The sequence below is a fragment of the Larus michahellis genome, chromosome 1 (genome assembly GCF_964199755.1).
Source record: "Larus michahellis chromosome 1, bLarMic1.1, whole genome shotgun sequence".
NCBI classification, from domain to species: domain Eukaryota; kingdom Metazoa; phylum Chordata; class Aves; order Charadriiformes; family Laridae; genus Larus; species Larus michahellis.
The window spans coordinates 78,221,705-78,244,081 of NC_133896.1; the positions used below are offsets into that span (position 1 = coordinate 78,221,705).

At 43.6% G+C, this 22,377-nt stretch overlaps 1 protein-coding gene across 4 annotated transcripts in view; it reads right to left on the reverse strand.

Moving 5' to 3' along the window:
• Positions 1–8,169: 8,169 nt before the first annotated feature.
• Positions 8,170–22,377, reverse strand: part of TSPAN9 (tetraspanin 9) — a 200,750-nt gene continuing 186,542 nt past the window's right edge. For all 4 annotated transcript variants that reach the window (XM_074588246.1, XM_074588257.1, XM_074588268.1 and 1 more), the window contains 6 exons: positions 16,239–16,430; positions 14,947–15,021; positions 14,102–14,203; positions 13,388–13,519; positions 13,185–13,268; positions 8,170–12,416 (listed from right to left, as the gene is read on the reverse strand). In XM_074588246.1, the coding sequence (XP_074444347.1) occupies positions 12,345–12,416; positions 13,185–13,268; positions 13,388–13,519; positions 14,102–14,203; positions 14,947–15,021; positions 16,239–16,430 (657 nt within the window). In that variant the 3' untranslated portion in view covers positions 8,170–12,344. The remainder of the gene's footprint in view (positions 12,417–13,184; positions 13,269–13,387; positions 13,520–14,101; positions 14,204–14,946; positions 15,022–16,238; positions 16,431–22,377) is intronic.

Sequence of the window (22,377 nt, forward strand, 5' to 3'; positions counted from 1 at the left end):
GAAGGGGTTATTTTTCTGGGTTAAAAAAGTTAAGCGGCTTGTGGTGAATCACTGGAGGTGTTCCAGTGGCATGAACATGACACTTCTGGAATTAGGGACATCTTTCTCTAGTCATGACATTTATATTGACGTTGTTGGAAAGCACATGAGCATTGTGGGCCTGTACCCTGCCTGTGCTGCCTTGCTTTATGACTCTATACACAGGACAGGAGTAAGGGGGGATTCTGTTGATGCCTTAGCTGTTGCAGAACTTCTGTCGAACATCATTTTTTTTGCTTGGAAAGATACTGGCAATGCTTTATGTCTAATGTGGGCCTCTTTGAATCATCTGTTCCTATTGTTATTACTGCCTGTTGCGTATTTTTTTAAAAAACGCTCAGGTTTTTTGCAGAATTTGCATATCTGAAGCACAACACACAGCTGTCTAGCAGCAAAAGTTTTAAAGAGGTTTTTCCTGCTCTGCCTTGAAGCATGAGTTGAGGTTGAGAAATTTTTTGTGTGTGTTTCTTCTCTTTCTTTGGATGTTTAGGCTGATAATTAATAGTGGAGCATAAGTCTCTCTTTTGAGATAAGAATATCTTAGTCACTGTGAAAACATAGCTTGTTAGAATGCCTGTATTCTCAGGAAGCTACATGCTAATGCCAGACTCTTCATAGCAACAACAACTTAAAAACCTTTAAAATCCAAAGATTCCTGTGGATATCTTATGTACTGCGTGCAGACTAACAGCCTATCTGGATAAGACATAATTGCATTAATTGATTTTCGTGAGCCTCTACTTCAAGCAGCAAAAAGGCAAAGCAGCAAAAACTGGAAAGGTTTGGCCATGTGACTTGAGTTACAAACACATTTTTGCAGGGAATTGTCAAATGGAAGTGAGAGAGAGCACTCTCTGGTGCTGCCTGGTACATATATCGTAGGATCATGGAAGGATCTAGGTTTGAAAGGACTCATGAAGTTCTTTAATCCAGTGTCTTTACCACAGCAGGCCTAACTTCAAATCTAGATTAGGTTGCTCAATTCCTCTTCCAGCAAATTTTGGTTTTCTCCAGGCATGTCTGCTGAACTGTTTTCAGGGGCAAGAAGTTTTTTTCCCTTTTGTCCAGCCAGAATTTCCCATGTTGCAACTTGTGCACATTGCATCTTATTCTTTCACTGTAACCCTGTGAGGTGAGCTCCCTCAGTCTTCCTTCTGATGCCTATACCTGGATAGGGAAATAACAGGCACAGTGTCTCCAACCTGCTAAAAAATCGGCTGAAGTAGAGGGAAGTTACAGTCAGTACCCTGACATAATGCCTCCTTAATTGAAGCAGCCCGGGGATTAAAAGAGGATTCAGGTTGGAATGCACCTTGGTCATCTAGCCCAACCTCCTACTTAAAGCAGGTGCAACTATGAGATCAAGTAATTTTGTTCAGGGCTCTATCCAGGCAGGTCTTGAAACCTACGAGGATATAGACTGCGCAACCTCTCTGGCCAGCCTCTTCCAATGCTTGATGCTTGACTGTCATCATGGTAAAGAAGTTTTCCGTATATTCATTCGGTACCCCTCATTACAGCTTAAGCCTTCTGTCTCTTGTCCTGGCAGCAGGCACCGCTGTGAAGAGCCTGGCCTGATCTTCTTGATAACCTCTGTAGGTATTGGAAGATTGCAGTTAGCTTCTCCTATCCAAGCCTTCTCTTCTTCAGGTTAAACAAGTCTGGGTCCATCAGTTTCTCCCCACAAGGCAAGTGACAGCCTCCTGACTGTCTTGGTGGTCCTCTGCTGAACTTGCTTCAGTTGATTTGTGCCTTTCTTGTATTAATGGGCCCAAAACTCGATGCAGTATTCTAGATGGGGTTTAACAAATGCTGGTGATCCTTTCCTTTGAATTACTGGATAGGGTCCTGCTATTTTACAGCCAATGATGCAATTGGCCTACGCTGCCGCCAGGGAACACTGCTGGCTCACATCCAGCTTTCCATCCACCAGGATCATGACTCTTTTTCAGAAGAGCTGCTCACCATCTAGTCACTTCCTAACCTGTATTGTTGCCAGGGGTTATTTCTTCCCAGGTACAGAACCTTGCTTTTGTCCTTATTCAGTTTCATAAGGTTCATCAGAACCCATTCCTCCAGCTTGTCTACATCCCTCTGAATAGCTGCTCTCTGCCCTTGAATGTATCAACTAGGATAAGACAAGGAAGGTAAACTGACATCATACATTCTCTTAGAGGGAAAAGTGTGTGATTCTTTGATATTTGCCATTTCATAGTAGATTAATTTTTAATAATAAGTGTAATGATGCATTCATGAAATTGAATGATAATGCAAGTGATAATGAAATATAATTCTGATGGCATTAACTGAAAGTAAGCAGAAAACAAACATAACAACTAAAGAAGAAATAAAATATAAACATTCTGTGACAAAAAACCACCATAACACTACAATGACTGCGCCATGAGAAAAAAAAGATTGACAGTGTTTTGCCACTTTGCAGAAAACTTTTAAGATTTTGTGACGGGCATGTATATTGCAGCATAAAGGAAATTGTACGGTGCATGTGAAGCTGGTAGTATCCACAAACTTGAACATTCACAAATACAGTTGCCCAGAAGGAAGAGAAGAGAATGAGGAAATACTGCACTTATTACAGAGCATCACATCTGGAGGCAATGGCTGTGTACCTCAAATATGGCATTAGTCTTGAGATGAGGAGGAAGCTGTAAAAGCAATCATTCTGCATTCTTTCCTTGAAAGTCTACATCATCTTGATTTGTTACTCAAAGAGCTGTTAGATGTGTTAGGTGATCTTTCTTAACCTGACTTTCCTGCATCCTTCTGTTTCCTAGAAGGTACTCTTCTAGTCCTGTTCCTGCTGTGCTTTCCCCAATTATGCCTATTCTGCAACCTCTGTGAAATGGAAAAGGTTGGGGAACATCTCAGTTCCTTGATGCTTTTTTTTTGGTGGCACTGACTGAAAGCCATGGTCCCCAGCAGTATCTGTTCTACCCCTTAATCATGGAGAACACAGCTCACAATCAAGAGACTTCTCTGTCTGTTTCCTTTATATGCCTATTTGTCCTTTTTTTCTCTCAGTTGTTTCACTCTTGTGCCCAATACTTCACCATAACTTGGTTGCTTAAAATTGTCAGTTGCCTTTCTGTCTCCTTTTATGCACAGACTGAGCTCCAGCATCTCAACCTGTCTTCTTTTTTGAAGGGAGGAGCAGTCCAGGAAGTTCCCACATCTTCAGCTGGTGTTAAGAGAACTTAAATACAAATTGATGCAATTGTAGCAGCAGCAGAAAGGCAAAGAGGTAAACGGCTTTTTGTTTGTTTGTTTGTTTTTCTCTAGAGAAGGTCATAGCAGAGCCCAGGGGAACCACAACACTTCAATACCTGCACTCATTTTGGACTCCTGCCTTTTCTAGGCTAACTCAACCATGTATCACTGACTGCAGCATTGGCTAATGACATTAAGGCCTGAGCCAAACAGATGAAACACAGACAGTCAGAGAATGAGATAACCTCAAAAACAGCGAGTCTGTCAGCACCAGCGCAGTTTTTCAAGTATGACACCAATGGCTGAATGGGGCTGGTTTTCATTGTCCCTGCTGTGCTGCTCCCTGTGCATTGTTCTAGTGATTCAACTTCACTCGTCACCCTACTTACCTTATAGTATGTGTACTATGCATAGTCCTTCTGTGCTCCAGTGTATATATCATGCCTACACTGGACTCCATCAACCTAAGATTTCAATATAAATCTTAGATCTATACATAGGGAAAAAGTGCCTAATGTACTCCTCTCCTACCATTCACTGCAACCTAGAAAAGGATGCAGGGACTACTTGCAACCTTGTTCAATGATTGGAGATGGCATTCCTGTCCACCCCACCTCCTGAGTGCTCCCTGTGCTGGGGCTAAGATTATTTCTGAGGAGAGAAGAGTGTTTGTGGAACACTTTTGTGCCCAGTTACATCGAGCAGCAGAAGCAACTGTCAGTAGTTTCTTCTGTGTCTGGGCAATGTAGTGAGCAAGACTGAGACAATCAGAGAAAACCCCATGCTGCAAACTATGGGGTTGGGAGCCTGTAGTTGTCTGGGAAGTCTGGAGAGGGGAGTCATCTGTAAGAAGAAGAGGCAAAATTACATCCCACGTCTCTATGTGTCCTCATGGTGTCTCTTTCCACCAGCACTCAAGCGATGTATAAGAGTGTACTGAGTCTGGCTGAGATAGATAGATTTAATTTTCTTTGTAGCAACCTGTACGGTGCTGTGTTTTGGATGTGTGACTAAAACACATCTGTGTTTTGGCTATTGCTGAGCAGTGCTTGCACAGCATCGAGACTGTCTCTTTTTCCCACACAGCATCCCCCCAGCAAGTAGGCTGGGGGGATGCAAGAATTTAGAGGGGACACAAGCAGGACAGCTAACCCAAAGGGATATTGTATGCTGTATAACATGATGCTCAGCAATAAAAATTGAGGGGAGAGGGATTTTGGGAAGTTAGCCATTGCTCAGAGACTGGCGGGGTATCGGTCTGCTTGTGGGAGGTGGTGAGTGATTGCCTTTGCATCACTTCCACCTCCTGCCCCCACCTTTCTTTCACTTACTAAACTATCTTTATCTTGACCCATGAGTTTTCTTGCTCTTGCTCTCCCCATCCTGCTGGGGCTGGGGGGTGAAGTGAGAGAGATAGTGTGGTGCTTAGCTGTGGGCAGGGGTCAACCTGCCACAAAGTGAGAAAAGAAAACCTCCAGAGTCTCTCTGCTGTACACAGAGTCAGGCTTCCACACAGCTACAGCATGTTCCCATACTCAAGTGTGTGCACGTACATGCGTCCTAGCATCAGTCTAATCCACTCACTGTATCACCCCACTGTTTACCCCGGGACAACACTGGTGCTATGAATTGTGAAGGGATGATGCATCACAGCCCGGTGAATCTGACCACCACCTGAGCCAGCTCCAAGAGGAAGTGGTGTGTGACACTGGTTGGAGACTGCCTTCTACAAGGTACAGAGGCACCCATCTACGGACGTTACTTGCTACCTCACACGATCTGTTGCTTGCAGGGAGGTTGAGCTGGGGCTGTTGCAGAAAGCACTAAGGCGTGTCTGGAACTTGGCCTGTCACCCCTGGCCTGCTTACCCACGTGTGTACCAATGATACTGTCAAGGGAGACCTTAACAAACCAAGAGTGGCTACAGGACACTGGAGCCCAGGTGCTGTTCTCCTTGGTCTTACCAGTGGAAAGGCTTGGGTAGGAGGGCACCCGACCTACGGGTTAACACCTTACTGCACAGCCAGCGTTGCAGACAAAGCTTTGGCTTTTATGACCGTGGACCCCATCTCCTTGTTGAATGGGGAGTGCTGGGGAGACACAGGATATGACACAGGGGGTGGGGCAAGAGGATGTTTTCCACCAGGCTTTCCAGCCTAGCTAAGAGGGTTTGAGCCTCGATTCATCAGGGGACGGTGACCAAAGCCTGACGAGAAGGGGAGGCACAGGGAGCAGGAAGGAAGTGGCTGGTGAGAAGGGTGCGCACACTTTTGCTGGAGAGCCGCAAGAGGGTGCGGGCAAACCAGGAGCTGGGGTTGGCGACAGCACAGGTAGTGTCCTCAGTGGCCAGGGCGCACGCCCACAGCACTCCAGCTGAACAGGGAGGGCAGAGCATGTGTGCTGATAACAGGGTCCACTGACTTTCCCAGGAAGGCAAGGTAATGAATCGGGTCACGGTCCATCCAGAGAGTCCCATGAGGAGAAGAAGGAGATGGGGTCAGCGTCTCAGGGCCCGGAGTGCATCCGTCTTCTAGCAGTTTAGTTGGCTAAATTAGAGTGGAGCTGGCTGAGTCCAAGTCCAGCTCCTTTGCTGATAAGGGCTGTGGGAAAAAAGCTAGGAGCGAGGCCCTGTCCCTCTTTTCCCTTGGGAACTGTTTTTAAGCAGCGGCCTTGCCGCTGGCTCCTGCCCGTGTTCCATTGCAGCTGCGTAGCAGCTCTGGCTATGGCTGATCTTGTACCTGCACAGTCTGGACCTTGACCTGTATCACTGGCTCAGCTTCCTGGCTGTCCTTGGCTCTGCCTTATCACTATGGACTTGCTGGGGGATTGCTGGGCTGCATGTGACCCACTGTCGTTGGTCCCCATCCTGACCTGGACTTGCTGTTCTGCATCCTAGCTCCTTCTTGGCGAGGCCACTGCCTGTGCCTGCCGTGTTATTGTGTTCCGCTCCTGACTAGCCTTTCATGGTGGAGCAGCTAGCCCTCGCTGCTCTCTGACACAGAGGCAGGACTGCCGACATGGCTGCAATGTAGGTCGAGGTCCACCCAGCTGTGAGTGAGACATGTAGCAAGATTACAGCCCCGGACTAGAAGAAAGAAGGCTTTGGCTTGTTGAGGGAATCTGGTAGGCAGTATCCCATTGGAGTCACCCTGGAGGGCAGAGGGGTCCAGGAGAGCGGGTCAGACTTCAAATACAACCTCCTCAACGCACAAGAAGGGTCCATTCTAATGTGTGGGAAGTCTGTCAGGCCTGGGAGAAGGCCAGCATGGATGAACGGAGAACTCCTGACTGATGTTGACAGCACAAAGAAAGAGCACGGAAGGCAGAAGTGGGGCCGGGCTGCTCAAGATGAATAGAGGCATTGCCCGATTGTGGTAGGGTGGAATCTGGAAAGCCCAAAGCTCAGGTGAAGTTGAAACTAGTGAGGAAAGTGGAAAGCAACACAAAGGACTTTTATTAATTCACTGAGGGTAAGAAGGACCCTAAGAAAAAGAAGTGGACCCTCTGCCAAATGTGGCAGGGGACTCAGTGACAAAGGAAACACACAAGACCATTTTTTAAAAAAATACCGCAGGTCAAGAGATATGGTCGTGCCCTGCCACGGGCTCCTTCTGCTCTTCTCTCAACCTGTCTCAAGCTCCTCACCATTGGTCTCTCTCACTCAAAGAGCTACTCTGTATGCTTTCAGAGGCTGTTTGAGGCTATCTGCCTGTTTCTTCAGTGCCCTAGGCATACTCTGCATGCAGTTGGGTTCTTCTAGTCTGTCTCCTACTTTTGTGGTCTTCCAGTGGTACCGTGTGTTCTCCTTGGACTCTTTTAATATCTCTGCTTCTCTCTTGGTCTCTGTGAAGCTACTGTCTGCTCCCTCAGCATTCTTTCAGTCTTTCTGCTATATTTTGTCACTTCTTCGAGGCTACTGTATCATCTCTGGGTCTCTTTCTTAACTACTTTTTCCACCTTTCTGAGGCTAGTCTTTGTTATCCTTCACATTTGCAGGCCTTATGCTATTTTCTTACCTTCTCTGAGACTGCTCTGTCATCTCTGAGGTTCTTTCAGGCTCTCTTCTAGTCTCTCAGGCTCTGTGAAGCTTCTCTGCTCTCTGGGTCTCTCTCAACCTCTCTACTTTTTGCCTAACTTCTCCAAAGCTGCCATCACTGCATTTCAGGCTTTTGGTCTCTTCCTTCCTCTCACTGAGGTGAATTTGGAGTGCTTTCAGTCTTCTGCTGCGTCCCCCCCTCCCATACCCCCCACTTTTATGATGTTAAACTGGGCTTTCTGGGGCTGTTTTAGTCTCTCTTCAAGGTTTGTGGCATCTCAGCACCTACTCTTCTTTCTGCTGTGACTTTTTCAGCCTCCCTGCTTGTTTCTTCCCTTCTCCCAGGCTATTATTTGTTGTTCTTTTAGCCTGTCTCCTTTCTTAGCAGCTGCAGGCATACTCTCCTAGTGCTCTTTTAGAATGTCTGTCTACTTTCCTGGCATTTGGAGGGCTATTCTGTGATCTTTCTTTCAGTGTTTAATTGATTTTTATGGTTTCTCTGAGGCTTCTCAGTGTCCTCTGGATGTCTTTCAAGTTCTTTACTACTTTGTCCTCTCTTTGACTATTCTGTATTCTCTGGGACACTTGCAAACTCTTTCCTATATTATCAGCTCTCAAAACTAATTTGCTGTTCTTTGGGGACCTTTCACACCTATTTCTGTTTTATTAGAGTATTGTTTTGAAAGGGGATGAGAGAGGACAGGGCAGGGAGTGGATCTTTTCAGAGATGCGCAGCTTCGAGACGTCTGAACTTCAACTGTAGTGGAGTTGGAATAGATCTCTGTGAGTCACCTTTTTGAATTTTTTTTTGTCCCCTTTTGGTTTTTGTGGTAGTTGGGGTTAGGAGATAAATGAACTCAAAGAGGCACCTTTTAAAAAATCCTTTATTTTTATATCATCCTAGTAAAAATCTTTTATATAAAGGCGAAAGTAGGTATTGCATAGAAGAAACACTGGTGCAAATATCACCCGGTGGGAATGGCATGTTGTTTCTTAGTGTCTACTATCTACGGCACAACAGATGGCTAGCCCATAGGCAAACATCTTCAGGTTTCCCCATGGCAGCTACAGCATGAAGCTGCTCAACTCTATGGAAAGAAGTTACCTCAGAATTATATGTGCTCTATTCCATGCTGCTCCCAAGAACTATCTGCTGGGAAAACACCCTTCTCCTCCTTGCCTTTTCTATGCCTGGCCAATACATTGCCCAAGAAAGACCATGAGGATCAGTTCAGCTGCTCTCAGCTTGCACCCTTCCTGTTTGTGAGCATGTTTTTCATGCGTACAAATGGGGAGTGGACACAGGATATGAGAGTTGGCCTAACATGACCACAGTCCAAGGAACACAATGCATGAAATATACAAGGCATCTTCTGTCATCTTGGAGAAGTTTATGCCATTGTTTTTATCATCTCACATGCTACTTAGCAATGGGCAGTTCTCTTGAGTGCCCTCCACCTGGGCTTCCTATAACTTAACAGCCTAGGTACTACCAGGAGGGAACAGAATTCACTGCTATCACTTCGACAGCTTTCACGTAGATGTTCTTTAAGCAGCTCTCCTATTATGTCTCTGCTTAAGTTCTCCTGCAGCTTTCAAGCATGAAGCACAGTGAGACAAAGCTACGCTACGGTCTGAAGGAACACTCAGAGAAACAGCACTTTCACACACTTGAACTGTGCTTTCATGAATTAGAGATACAGAGGGGTATGCATTTATACAAATCAGTATTTGTGTATATTAAAGATACTTTTACTCAGTATCAGTTTTTATTTAAAAACATGCTAAAAACTTATAGTTAAATAATCAGAGTGACATTTGGGGAAAACACACAGACAGCCACCCACCAGCATAAGCAAAGAAAGTGCATACATACATGAGCCAAAGCTCCCTTTGACCAGTTTACAGGACAGTAAGTGCCATCTCTGACAAACTGACTGATGCAGCCTCACATTTTCCAGGGCTGTTTTTTGTTGCTTGGAAAATGGCATTACTTTTCTGCTCCTTTCAGGATGTCTGTCTTCTTCTCCCACATCAGAGAGTCAGCTAAGAGACACAAATCAGCCCTGCTTTTGACTCCTTTCCTGCAGGTGGCTTCATAGAGATGAATACATAAAGCTCGTGTAACTATCTCAATACTGTGCTTAAAATGCCAAAAGTAGTCATTAAAAAAAGATTTCAGGATCTATGCTGCTAGATCATGAAATGGAATGAAGCATTCTAGAAAAATAAGTTTGGATGGGAGGCAAAAGTAGCTGAGTTTGCAACTATACATTTCATCTCTGAGTTACTTATAATAAAACATTTTTTATTTCCTTATTACTTTCACTAATATATTTTACCATTTTTTGTACAAAAACTGACTGCAGATTAAAATTTAAGATGTGGCAGGTACCACTGTGTGACCCAAAGGACAGAAATGATGCTCCTGTTTAGTCCTGCACCCGGCTCTTTTTGAACGCCAGAGAAAACTAGAGAAAGCTAAGCACCTCTTCCCAAAGGAGGAATGCAGTGGAGCCATCACATGAAAATCGTCTTTTCTTGCAGAAATAGGAACGCATCTTAGCAACTTTGGATACAGTCTTACATGTAGCAGCAAGTACACTGGGCATCAGAGCCCCTTCTTCAACATGGAACATCCATCTCCAACAGGGCTCAGATGCTCCTGGTCCCAATTTTTGTTAGAAATGGAAGTAGAGCTGGATTCAGTTTCTGTGCTTTCCCTCTGCTTCTTCCCTGACTCTTTCAAAGGCAATCCAAGTGAAATAGATGAACCCACATTGCATTGTCTGCTTCAGTGGGAAAGAAGGGCCCTGTGAAACTTTGGGCATTGCGCTCATATGAGCAAGGGCCATGCTCCAAGAGTAGTAACCTCCTTCTTCACTACAACACCCAAATTCATCTCTGTATCCCACACATTCACACTCCTTCCTGACACACTGATTTCATAGGAACTCAAAAAAGTGACACACAGGCCACACAAAACACTATTGCTGCCAGATGCATGCAGGACCTACTAGGAAGATACACAGGGGACTAAAATCTCCCAGATATGAAAATGGCTCAACAGCTATTTCAGCCCGCAAGGAAAAGATAGACTGAATGATACAACGAAAATAATAAGAGTTTAAAGTATAAATATTCAGACTGGACATTAAGAGAAACTTTTTACCAGAGGAGTAGTTTGACATGGCATGGCTCTTAAAGGCACAAAATCTCCATCCTCAGCATTTTCTGAAATTCAGTTCTATAATGTCACAGCAAACCCCATCTCACATAGTGTTGTGGTTTGGGCCGGACTGGTCCAAGGACTACTGCACGCATACCAGCACACATAGATGACAGGCCAGGTTGGCTGTGACTTTGAGCAGCCTGGTCTAGTGGGAGGTGTCCCTGGCCATGGCAGGTGGGTTAGAACTAGATGATCTTCCAACCCAAACCATTCTATGATTCAATGATTCTATGACAGTACTCCTTTAAGAGTGACACTGGATGAAGTAACCTCTAAAGGTCACTTCTGACTGCTGCTACTACAAAAAGCAGTGTTTCTTTCAGAGCTGAGTTGAGCCCTGACTGGAGTTAAATCAGAACATCCTCCAATGTCTGAGCCTTTCCTTCTCCCTTCACAAAACAGCAAAAACCTGAAACAAAGGGTAAAGGGGGGCTGCTTGCAATGAAGCAGCACTCAAAGTAAAGGAATACATGTTCAAGTTTTCTAACGGGAATGTTGGTAAAAATTACATTGCAGTGAAATCTGAACTATACCACCTGGCATGCTACAAGCAAGAACCAATTTTTTACTGAAGATGTGACAACACATACTGTCTCTGAATGCTGTTTTGGAAATTGCCCCTTTCCTGCGTCATGTGGTCACCTTCAATCAAACCAGCTTTTCCAGCTCAGGGAGAGAGCTCTCATCTGCCTGAGGAAACCCCTTCAATGACATGACATGTCATATGGCATGACAATATTGCCATCAAATTGCCATCTCCTTCCCTCACGTCCAGCAGCATGCCACGCCCTGGGCAAACTTTTTGAAACGGAGAACACAATCTGTGCAGTCTGCTGCCCACTGGCCAGTAGGCAGACTGCAATCTCTCTCCTTCATGACAGGGAGCACTAACTTACTTAGTCATTACTTTTAGCTTTCAAAGTAGCATGACATCAAAGCACCCAGACACTGCTTTGGGTGAGTAAAGACATTGGAACTTTGCCTCACAGGAGCAGGAAGCTCACCATCTGGTCCAATGGGAAGGCATGGCATTCTATCTGAGGAAAGAGCCTCTGATTTAAAAGGTACCACCTTTGTTACAGTAAGGGCATCAAGGCCCTGATACAGGTAGACGATGCCTCCCCACGGACTTGAGAAAAGTTACGTCTTTACCTGCCTGCACAAACTGTCAACTTTGAAAAACACGTCCTCTGGAGATCACACAGTGGTTCCCAAATTAATGTACAATAAATGTGAAAAACCCAAAACAGTAAGAAGTTATAAGTCAGGCAACTAAATTCTAAGCTATATCCATAATAATAATAATCATCATCATTAACATAATAAAAAAGTATACACCATAAGGTACAAGAAGCTGCAAAGCAGCTCTAATTCCTAGGACTCTCAGAGTGACTTTTCCGAGTCTTACAGTAAATTGGACATGAGGGTTGAAAACTTAATGGAAGACTTTGAAGAATTCTCCCTTGAAGTTGAACGTACATAATTTTTGCACATATAGCACAGATTAGTAGAGCAAAACATTTTCTTAAGTTAAGAAACATTCTTAGAGCAGATCTATGATTTCGTGTAGAAAATCCATTTGTTTGTGGGGTTTCCCCCGTCTTTGGCAAATAAATGGCAAGTGTGAAACAGACAAAAAAATGAGTCAAATAACAAATTATGGTAATAACTGGACAAATAACAACAAAGCAGATGGGTCAATGGGACGGATTCCCTCAGCAGGGCTAAGCTTGATACTCTTTGTGGTCATTCCTTTCGTTCATTTTTATGACGAGACAGAAGGGTTGATGTGATAATGTTTCAGAGGCTTTAGGCATCATATTTTTTGCCAGTCCTGTGAATCTGCTGGAAGAGTGTCATGGAGAAGGCCATGCCAAGAATCTGAAGGAAAACAAACAATAAGACTTGAGTATAGGGAGGCTGCCTAAACTGCACTGCTGACCTGTGTTCACGGTCCAGCGGTAGTTTTAAAAGTCATTCCACACTAGCCATATTTTTCAAGCTTCAACACTGATCAGTAAACTTGAATGTGTGTTGTTCAGGCCCACAATGATGTCTGGAGATATATCTGTCAGAGCACAGATGGAGGCAAAAAGCTCTCCAGGCTCTTTGTCGTATGTGCAACCATTTTTCAGAATCAATACATACGAGTCACTCTCCCTTTTTACTTGTTTAACCAGGTAACTGTGACTGAAAACATCAGATTTCAGACATTCTCCCCTAACAGTACAGCAGTGATACAGCACCCCCAAAACCTTAACCGATTATGATGTATTTCTGCACTTCTTTTTTAAAACATGTTAACCTACTCAGTGTAGTGCCCGTGATTCGACTCATTTTGGCAATTTCTAGGACTTGCTTCCAAAATTTAAAAAAACAGTTCCCTAAGGGACAGCGTAACATTTGGCTAAACATGGGAACTCCAAAGTGGTGCTCTGAAGTCAAAATGCAGGTAAGCAAAACCCCACTGTAGTATGTCTTTTTGTGGGACTAACTACTGACCTGTTTCCTTAAAGGAACTCGTAAAACAAATCTGATTTTTGAAATCATGATCAAACTGAAAGCAGTTGCGCACCACTTTTCACACAGCAGAATCAAGAATGCTGACAGCAAATAAAGCCATGTTAACAAACATCATACCAGTATTACCTGCATTATGAGGATGCACATCCCAATTGAACCAAGAACATGCTTATTCTCATCAAACCAGGTCATAACTCTCTCATAACAGCCCTGAAATGATGAAAAATGAGAATTGAAATCCCAAGGTCACATTTTCTTTCATGTGCATTCTCTCTATTTTCTTCTTCCCACCCCTCCCTAAGCCTTGACCTGGGCAAAGCAAGCCTTACCGTTTTCCACACTAATTCGGTGGAGTTCCGTCCACAGTCTTGGGAGTTTTCTGTACAACATCGGTCTGGGACAGTGTTTTCTCCCAGCACTGGGTACCAATCCGTAAAGTCATTCACACCACAGCATTTCATCTATGGCAAAAGTAAAGAATTAATAAATTAACGAGCATAATTTGTGAATCATACACCACCACAAACTTCCACTAAACCACTATGTATTTTCAAAAGGGCTGCCACAGCACTTTCGTATTTTTAAAGTGGTTTGTGCTCAGTGATCACTAAAAGCAAATACTTCGCAACATTAAAAAAAAAACACAAAGAAAATAAATGGTCCCATGCCCAATTATGTTAGTCTTCTTGTCACAGAGACATGAGCGCAAACACCAAAACATGCTGTGATCTGCCCACAACTGTTGAACGGCAAAAGCCGAGCTGCCAAAGCTGCAGTTCTACCTATGCAGGTTTTGCTGCTTCTCCTCTGTTTCAGATCATCTCTGTGCCTGTGATAGGCACAGAGAATCTCAGAGAGAGGTAAGCATCTTTCATCTTTGATCCCAGGTTTCAGAGTACTCCCTGGATGTTCAAGTGCGCAAAATCAGAAACCAAAGCCTGCATTAGTCATCTTTTAGACTTGGCATGGATGCAACAGTTAATAGACTGCAGCAGCCTTTATGGCCAAATTGTTATTTTTCTTCTACTGAGAAAATATGTTACCTCTGCTTGAATGATATTCCATGCATTTTTCAGTCCAACATTATTTTCTGAATTGTATAGCTTCATACCTTCCTTCAAATCATTCTTTGCACTCTCACTGACCTGCATCACGTAAAAAGGTACAGAAAGTCAACACACTGCTGTTCAGAGGAAAGGACCAAATGGTATAGACTTGCGTGTAGAATGTATCTCTCTTACTTTCTCTCACCACAGACTTAACATGGGTAGAAAAGCTCCATCATAGCTTCAAGACTCTCCCAAGTCAGTGGGACCTTTCAGCGCCTGCCAAGGCCTAGTCTCTCCCTCAGACTGCAAAATGCTGGATTAATTTTCATGAGATAGGAGACCAAACAGCTTCCCTTCTACTAAGAGTCCATCATACAGTCACTATCTGATCCAAACTAACTAACTGAAGAGTGATCAGCAGAAATCTGCTGAGCTTATTTTAACTTTGCCAGAGATAGCTGTTGGCAATACCTCTCAGCAGCCTCTTCTGCCTGTAACCTGTGGCCTACAAGATGATAAGCTTCTTGCAGAGACATCAAACAGCTATGTTGAAGGCTACCTCAGCTTTTAGGAGAAGACTAAAAGGGAGGTCTTTGACCATGGTTTTATTTCAGGGAGGAAATTGTAAAGCTCAGTGGGTTCCTCTCTCCTCTTTGCCCTCCTCATCGCTTCCTCCTTCCCTGCAGAAGCAACTTAGAGAAAACAGCCAAGATCTCAAGGTCAAACCTTCACCAAAGTGAACAGCAAGGAGAACCCACATACCTCCATCAAACAAAAGCAAACTGAATCTTTTTTACATGCTAGTGCAGATAATTAATATATATGTCATATTTGCTTACCTTGTCCATATAAACAAAGAACAATATGAGTAATATCAGCTCTGCCAGGAGAATTATCAGCAAAACGATGAAAAACTAGAACAAAGAAAAAACAGACAGTGTATACACACTTGCCAACCTGGAGCAAACCTGGGGCTGCTACAAACTCTGAAGATCATAGGTCTTGTCTTCTAAACCTTTCTTCGACTGCCAAAAACATGCAAATTTGATTTCAAACTATTCAGGCATACTGATACTATATTGCCACTAAAGCCCCCGTAGGCCTCACCATCAGTGAGAAAGCTCATTGTCCAGCATTCTCTAAATCTTAGGGTTTGCCCTACTACCAGTTTGCAGGTTTCAACAGTGCTTTTATCTTGCCTTTTTTTGACTGCTGTCACAGCATGAAGCCCTGGTAGCCTCTTTCCTTCATACAGACTAGACTACAGAACAGGTGCTGAACCCATTATCACAAAGTTCAACGTGATGTGCCTCGGGAGTCCCTAGCAGGTGGGCTTTAACCACATCTAACTGCCTGATGGAGTAGTCGTTATATTACTCAGCACTTCTATTCCCAACTCTCTAGCTAAAATCTCTCTCTGTAGGGGCATCGCAAGTGTGAGCTCCAGTAGCTGGAAGCTAACCATCCCAAAGGGATTGGAACTACATGATCTTTAAGGTCCCTTCCAACTCTAACCATTCTATGATTCTGTGAAGAGAAGCATGATGAAGCCTCCTGGGTTTATGCAAGATGAGTGACCCACACTATGTTTTCTGAGCGGGGTTTCCAACCTCTGTGCTTCAGTACTGGACAAAGACTGCCAAGGATCAGATTATTGTTTTTCTTTATTGGTAAGGCCTGGCAGAAACCCTGGACTTTTAACTTTGGGTCAGATGGTTTCCACCAACCTCTGACGAAGGCCTTAGATAAGGGCAAAGTAGAAAATAGTCATGAGAGGCTTTGAGTGGCATCCAAAAGCAGCTGTGCTTAAGATTTTTAGTCAGTCCTTCTAACAGACATTTCCAGAAGGGCTATCCAGGTTGACACTACAGTTTACGTTTAACCATTCAGAGGTAACTAAGAGTAATTTCTTTTGCTATCTAATACATTAGGGCACACAGTAACAAGGATACATTTGCTAATACACCAATGATCTCACTGTGACCAAAGCTATGGGATGTCATACTGCAAGCATACAGAAGATTGAAAGCCAAGGGCAATGGTACAAGGCTATTTTGCACTGGTCATTTAAATAAAATAATAGCAAAAAAACAGTCACTGGTCTTAGTGGAAAGAAGTATTGATATCTTACACTCAACAGGAGGCACTTGTTTTCCTTGATAGCACCTAGACAGCCCAGAAAGCCTGTCACCATGATGACCGTGCCAATGGCAATGACTAGGTTGGCAGCTGAAAGCGATGGAAAGCTAGGAGAAAATGTGGCGAAGTTTCCTTGCGACACCGACAGCCAGATGCCCACACCCAGCAGACCGCAGCCACATAACTGCAAAGAGATAAACAAAAGAAAGGTTTCACCGTTAAAATAAATGGCACTGGCTCCTTCGCCCACTCTGAAAGTAAAGAATTTCTCAAGCAAATTCTCAGGTAACTTCTGCAGTAATGCTCTCACTGGCTCGGTGCTGAAACAAAGTGAAACTAAATGTTCTTACCTAGACTTGTTCATGTCACCTATACTTATAAATCTATTCAAAAGCCACTGGATGGCAGAATTATCTTTTTAAAGACTCAGCACGTGAAATTAGGGCTACCCATTGATCTCCCAACAGCACAAACCAATGAAATTTTTCTGTAGGAAGATAAAAAAATATTATTTGAAAGAATGCTCCATTGCACTTATTTCTGCAGTCATCTACAATGTCTCAGAGTATCCAGCCCCATATTTCCTCACCCTAGGGCAGACAAGGAAGTCCTGGAGACAGCTACAATCAATAGTATCATTTCAATACATATTTGTCATAAAATGCCCAGTCCCAGTAGCCAGGTTTGGTTTTAGTGTGAGTTCTCATAGGTTTACTCTTGTTTGCCAGGGTTCTATGTCGCAAAAATCAGATTTCTAGGTTTATTATCTATAGGAAGCTCAACTTCTGCTAATCTCTGTCTGTCTGGGAAAGAACCTGAAGGAAATACAAAGCTGCTAATAAGACATAAAATTAACTTTGCTTCTCATTCTTAAGAGTACCATGTCTGGTTAAGGAAATAAGGTTTCCCACCCTAAGTCACAGGGCAGGTCTTCAGAACAATGGCCAAGTGTTGCACTACAGGGGGCCTAAAAGCTGGCCATCTTTTAGTACTTGCTCAATATGCATGTTATAAAACTTCCCATCTGATCCGTGATCCCTGTGCACTGAAATAAGAAGTAGGAGTTGCGCATTCATTAAATCTGTGAGCTACTAAACAGTACCATTACAGTTTCCTGGCAAATCTAGCCTTTGCCAAGGGCAGAGGTGAAATTCACATCACCTTCACTGGGAGGGGGATCAGAGTGCACCCCCCCCCACCCCGCTCAGAGTATTTTGCTTCAATTTACTTGGACCACTGCATGGGGGGGGAAAAAAAAAAGGACCTAATCATTACTCAAAGTGATATCCCAAAGCTGCTGGTGCTCACCTGTCAGCAGTGAGGAACAAGAGGAACAAAAGTTCTTGCCATCTAGCAGGTTCACCACACCCAGCGCACCCCATTGTGCTTGCATAAATTACAACTTTTACTCAAACTGAAAGCTCAAGGTCAGAGAACACTACCTCCACTAAAATAGGGTTCAGTTCTGTCTTGTGATGAGCGCTTATCTGGCATGATGAAGAACTACACACCTAACTTTTTGGGAAAATATCTGCACTTCTGTCTGGGGTGATTTTACCAGCATGGCAATAGTTTAAGGTACAACTGTCTCCTTTGTTTTTGCTGCTTCACAGAACATGAAAGAAAAACTAGAATAGTATCTTTTTGCATTCATGTCATCTTATCTATGAGTCTGTCTAATGTTTTTATAATGGTACGCATGGTTATTTTATTTTATTTCCCCTATAACCCTTCTGTCCCCTCTGAGTCCCCTTCCTAGTTTGCTTGAAGCTTTTGAAACTGCTTTGCATCTAGGGAGATTCACCAGTTTCGTGAAGAATTGTGACCAGGAGTAGGCCTTATGCAAGATGCTCACAGACATTCCCATGGGAGGCAGGTAAAGCGTTTCCCAATGTACCAAGTCCACATGAGCTAACATCATGCAAAGCACAAAAATTGTTGTTGTGTAGGCAGAGAAAGAGGGTAAGAGATGGAGATTAACTATACTGCATTGGTGGTTATTTCCAGGCCTCCTGGCACCTAAGCATTAGCTTAGTAATCTGGGGGAAAAAAATCCCCACAATTGTCTAAAGCTCACAAGCACATGCATTGGGTAACACAAAGGAAATTTTCATTGTTATTGTAAGGAAGCTGGGAAGCACCTCTGCTTCCAAAACTCAACACAGAGTGAGCTGGGGACCTTTGCATCACTGGGTGCGGATAAATGTCACAACATCTGTTACCTGTAACAGAGCTGGATGCGGCTGCAACATGAGTGTGTGTAGCAGGAAAAAGTCAAACAGCTACTATCCCTATGAAATGACTGGTACAAAACATACACACGTGCATGTGGCAGGAAAGGGCTACAGGACTTTAATGTCTTCCTGCAAATCCATCCTCTCCAATTAATAGTCTTGAAGTGACTTCTCATTGCTTTTCATGGTACATCAGCAAGTCAATGTGAACTTGGGAGTAGTAGAGAACTGTGGGGGGGATGAAAAACAGAAGTCTCCTGATCACATTCTGCTGCAGGACCCAGTGGAAATCACTGCAGGTTTAAACTGTCTGCAGTTCATGGAATCAGTCAACCTGTTGCTCCTGCTTTAAATTTCATCTGTTGTGTCCTTGATTTGCTGCAGGTTTGGTGCTCAAGCCCTCTCAGGAATCCACTCTGTTGGCTCAGCTGCTTCACCCATTAGCTGAGAACTGCAGTCTGTTGCTCAGGCTGAGAACTTGATGGTTCAGGAGGTTAGAAGCAGCTCTCACCACACAACATTAATTTAAGGTTTTAAATGGCATTTCTAAGCTGCCAGGGCTGTACATTGCCAATAACTGATGACACTCCAATCAATGACTTCATGACACTCCATGGACGAGACTGTAAATGTTTACAAAGAAGTTTCTACCAAAAACTGAAATTGTTTAGTGTAGCTTTCATTCAGAACCTGAATTCAGACTTTAAAGATTATTTATGAATGTGTTCCTTGGACTTTCATACTCTATTAGGCTCAGAAATCAGAGCCGTAGCTCAAGTGTTTTGAAAGAGGGCAGTTAATTCTGGAATCGTCAGGCCAAAAACAATAGATCATTGCAGATAAACAAGGTGGTGGTAGGAGCAAGATCAGGGCAAAAGGTTTACAGACAAAGGGCAAGTAAAGGACAGAAAGGAGCACACGCAATCGATAGAAAGATCAGCCCATGAAGATTTGCACCTCACTAACCAACTCCAAATATGAGGATAGTAGCAAAAGAGGTAGAAGAAAGAAGCCCTTACCAGCATCTCTTTACCGTTTGAAAAAAACCCAGCACAATTCTTGACAGAGATTTGGTCTAGAAGAGAGGGGTGGCTAAGAAATTACTCCAGAAGTCTCATGTTTATGTTTATTTAGACAAAGTTAGAAGCAGATCATTGCTTATTTGAGGGAAGGGAAGGCTACCTTCAAGTGTAGGAAATCAGGAAAGTGACAGGCCCACTGGTGCTCCATGGGATGGACATAAAGACAGAAGAGGACCAAGAGCAGAAGGAGAACCAAAGCTGGAGAGCAGAAAACCAGACAGATGGCTTCTGTCCCTGTGGCACGGCTTCAGCTATGGAAACCCTCTATATAGACTTCCATACAGGAGAGATCATTTCTTCCCTTGCTTGTGGTAGCCACTCTGCTATTTTGCTAAACTCACTTTGCTTTTTGGCAGAAGACCAGCCATCTACTGCACTTTCACCTTTTCACTATGCCTCTGGCAGGGAAGAAGCATTCGACACCTGATGTGAAACATTTGCCAACAAATAGCAACACACCACTATGGAGATACAACCAGAATGCCAGACATCTGAACACGTTGGGAGAAGAGTCCTTTACAATGCAAAATGAAGTGCTATTAATGAGACACCAGACATGTCCACATTTGCTCTTTCTTTCTGCAATTCTAATGTCCTGCTGAAGACAACCATGGAATAACTCCTTTCCAGCTGCTGTAGTGATTGCGTTAACATGCCAAGGTGCACAATGTGATTACAGTTCCCTTCAGAACTTTCTGACAACACATATTAGTGTAGTACTACAATTATAGCTCAGTATCTGCACTGATCACACTCTCACCATGACTGATTGCCAGGCCCACTGGGCAAGCTAAGGGAAGTTCTCCTTTTCACAGACTTTTAACCTCCTAAAGCGTCCTGGTTTGAGGTAAAACAGAACGAACTTTCTGTTCAGTAATTTTACTTCTTAGCTATGCCTCTTCTAACTCTCTGAAATTAACAGCATATTGTGCAGAAAACTGTTTGTTCTCAGAGTGATAAGACCTATGTTCATAGTTAAAACCAAGGCATGGTACGCAGAGAGGCTCTTGCTTATACTTACTGCTATAACAACCAAGGTCAGCTAATTTCGTTGTTTGCCCCATTAGAGGGTTAGAAACGGAAAAGTGTAGAGGGTTCCCACCTGCACGGAGGAGCAGATGGGACAGGTGACCCAAAACTGACCAACAGGGTATTCTATCCCATATGCATCAAGCTCAGTATAAAAGCTGAGGGATCAAAGGGTCAGCCCTCTTTCTTCAGAAACCCTGTCTGTTCAACTGCCTTTGATCCTGATCCATGTGTTCCTGACTCCAGCTCTGGAGTTCAGTTCCCACCCGTTGCCGAGTCCAGTCTAAGACTTCCCCGTGCCTGCTGGTGACGTCCTCCTGGGAGCTTGATAAAGTTTTGTATACATTGTATCTATTTCATTATTTCCTTTTTATTTTATTATTAATATTTCATTAAAGTAGTTTAGTTCCTTCTAAACTCATAAATCTCTTTATCCTGCCTCCTCCTCTCCTTGGAGTGAGAGGTGGGGGAGAGCATCTGTCTTGTCATTGGCTATCCCTAAATTACACTGAAAGTTCAGATTACATAAAAAAATCAGGTGCTGGAGGGGCTATTAAAGACCAAAGCTGATCTATGCAAACAAGATTATCTACAGGGACTGAAGAGTCAGGAAGACTTGCAAGAGATTTGATAAAAGACATGACATCCTAAAAAATTCCACAAGGTGGCATCCCATACCAAAGACCACTAACAGTTTAAGTCAAATTTTATTTTTCTCCTCTGGAGAAAAGAAGGTTCCAAGGAGACATTATAGTGGCCTACCAGTATCTTACGGGGGCCTACAAGAAAGCTGGTGAGGGACTTTTTAGGATGTCAGGTAATGGTAGAACTAGAGGGAATGGATTAAAACTAGAGATGGGTCGATTCAGACTGGATGTTAGGAAGAAGTTCTTCACCACGAGGGTGGTGAGACACTGGAACAGGTTGCCCAGAGAGGTGGTGGAAGCCCCATCCCTGGAAGTTTTTAAGGCCAGGTTGGATGGGGCTCTGAGCAACCTGATCTAGTGGGAGGTGTCCCTGCCCATGGCAGGGGGGTTGGAACTAGATCAGCTTTAAGGTCCCTTCCAACCCTAACAATTCTATGATTCTATGAAGTACTGTGGCCACAATTGTCAGTAAAGGCTAGATAATTTTATTTATTGGTGAGAACATTTGTAGTTTAGTAGCATATACACAAATGATGACATTTCATGCTTTTCAGAGTAAGATAATGCATGCAGAACCCAGCAAAACCTCCAAGCAGCAAACAAGTTGGGGTAAAGAAAGGGTAGGATATGCCATTCTGGTAAGGTTTATTAATAGAATAATTTCAATAGACTTACCCTTGAAATAAGTCATTGCACAGCATCAGGAAACAGGAATCTGATATGGACGGCACTACCAAGAGGAAAAGGGATGAGACCATACTCTTGTTGACTTTTGCCATTATTTGATTCCATGCACACAATGTGTGATGGAAAAGCTGCACAACTAGGTGTGTGAGAGAGAAAGAGTGGAGGAAAGATTTATTCTTGACATCAGACTTTCTACTGCTGGTTAAACACCAGGGGAGCTCTTAGCAGACTTGAAATAGAACAGGTACATACAGAAATGAAATACTGAGAGAGCACTAGGGACAAAAACAAGCAGCAAGTGTCTCAGTTTGTACCTCCACTTTGAAGAACATGGCCTGTGCCATCTGTGGTCCAGTTACAGAGAACAGAAAGCTCCCCACCTTTTTCTGTGCTGTGTTAAAACAGGTGATCCTGCTTGAAGCAAAGATGATACAATGAAAAATACACGGAAC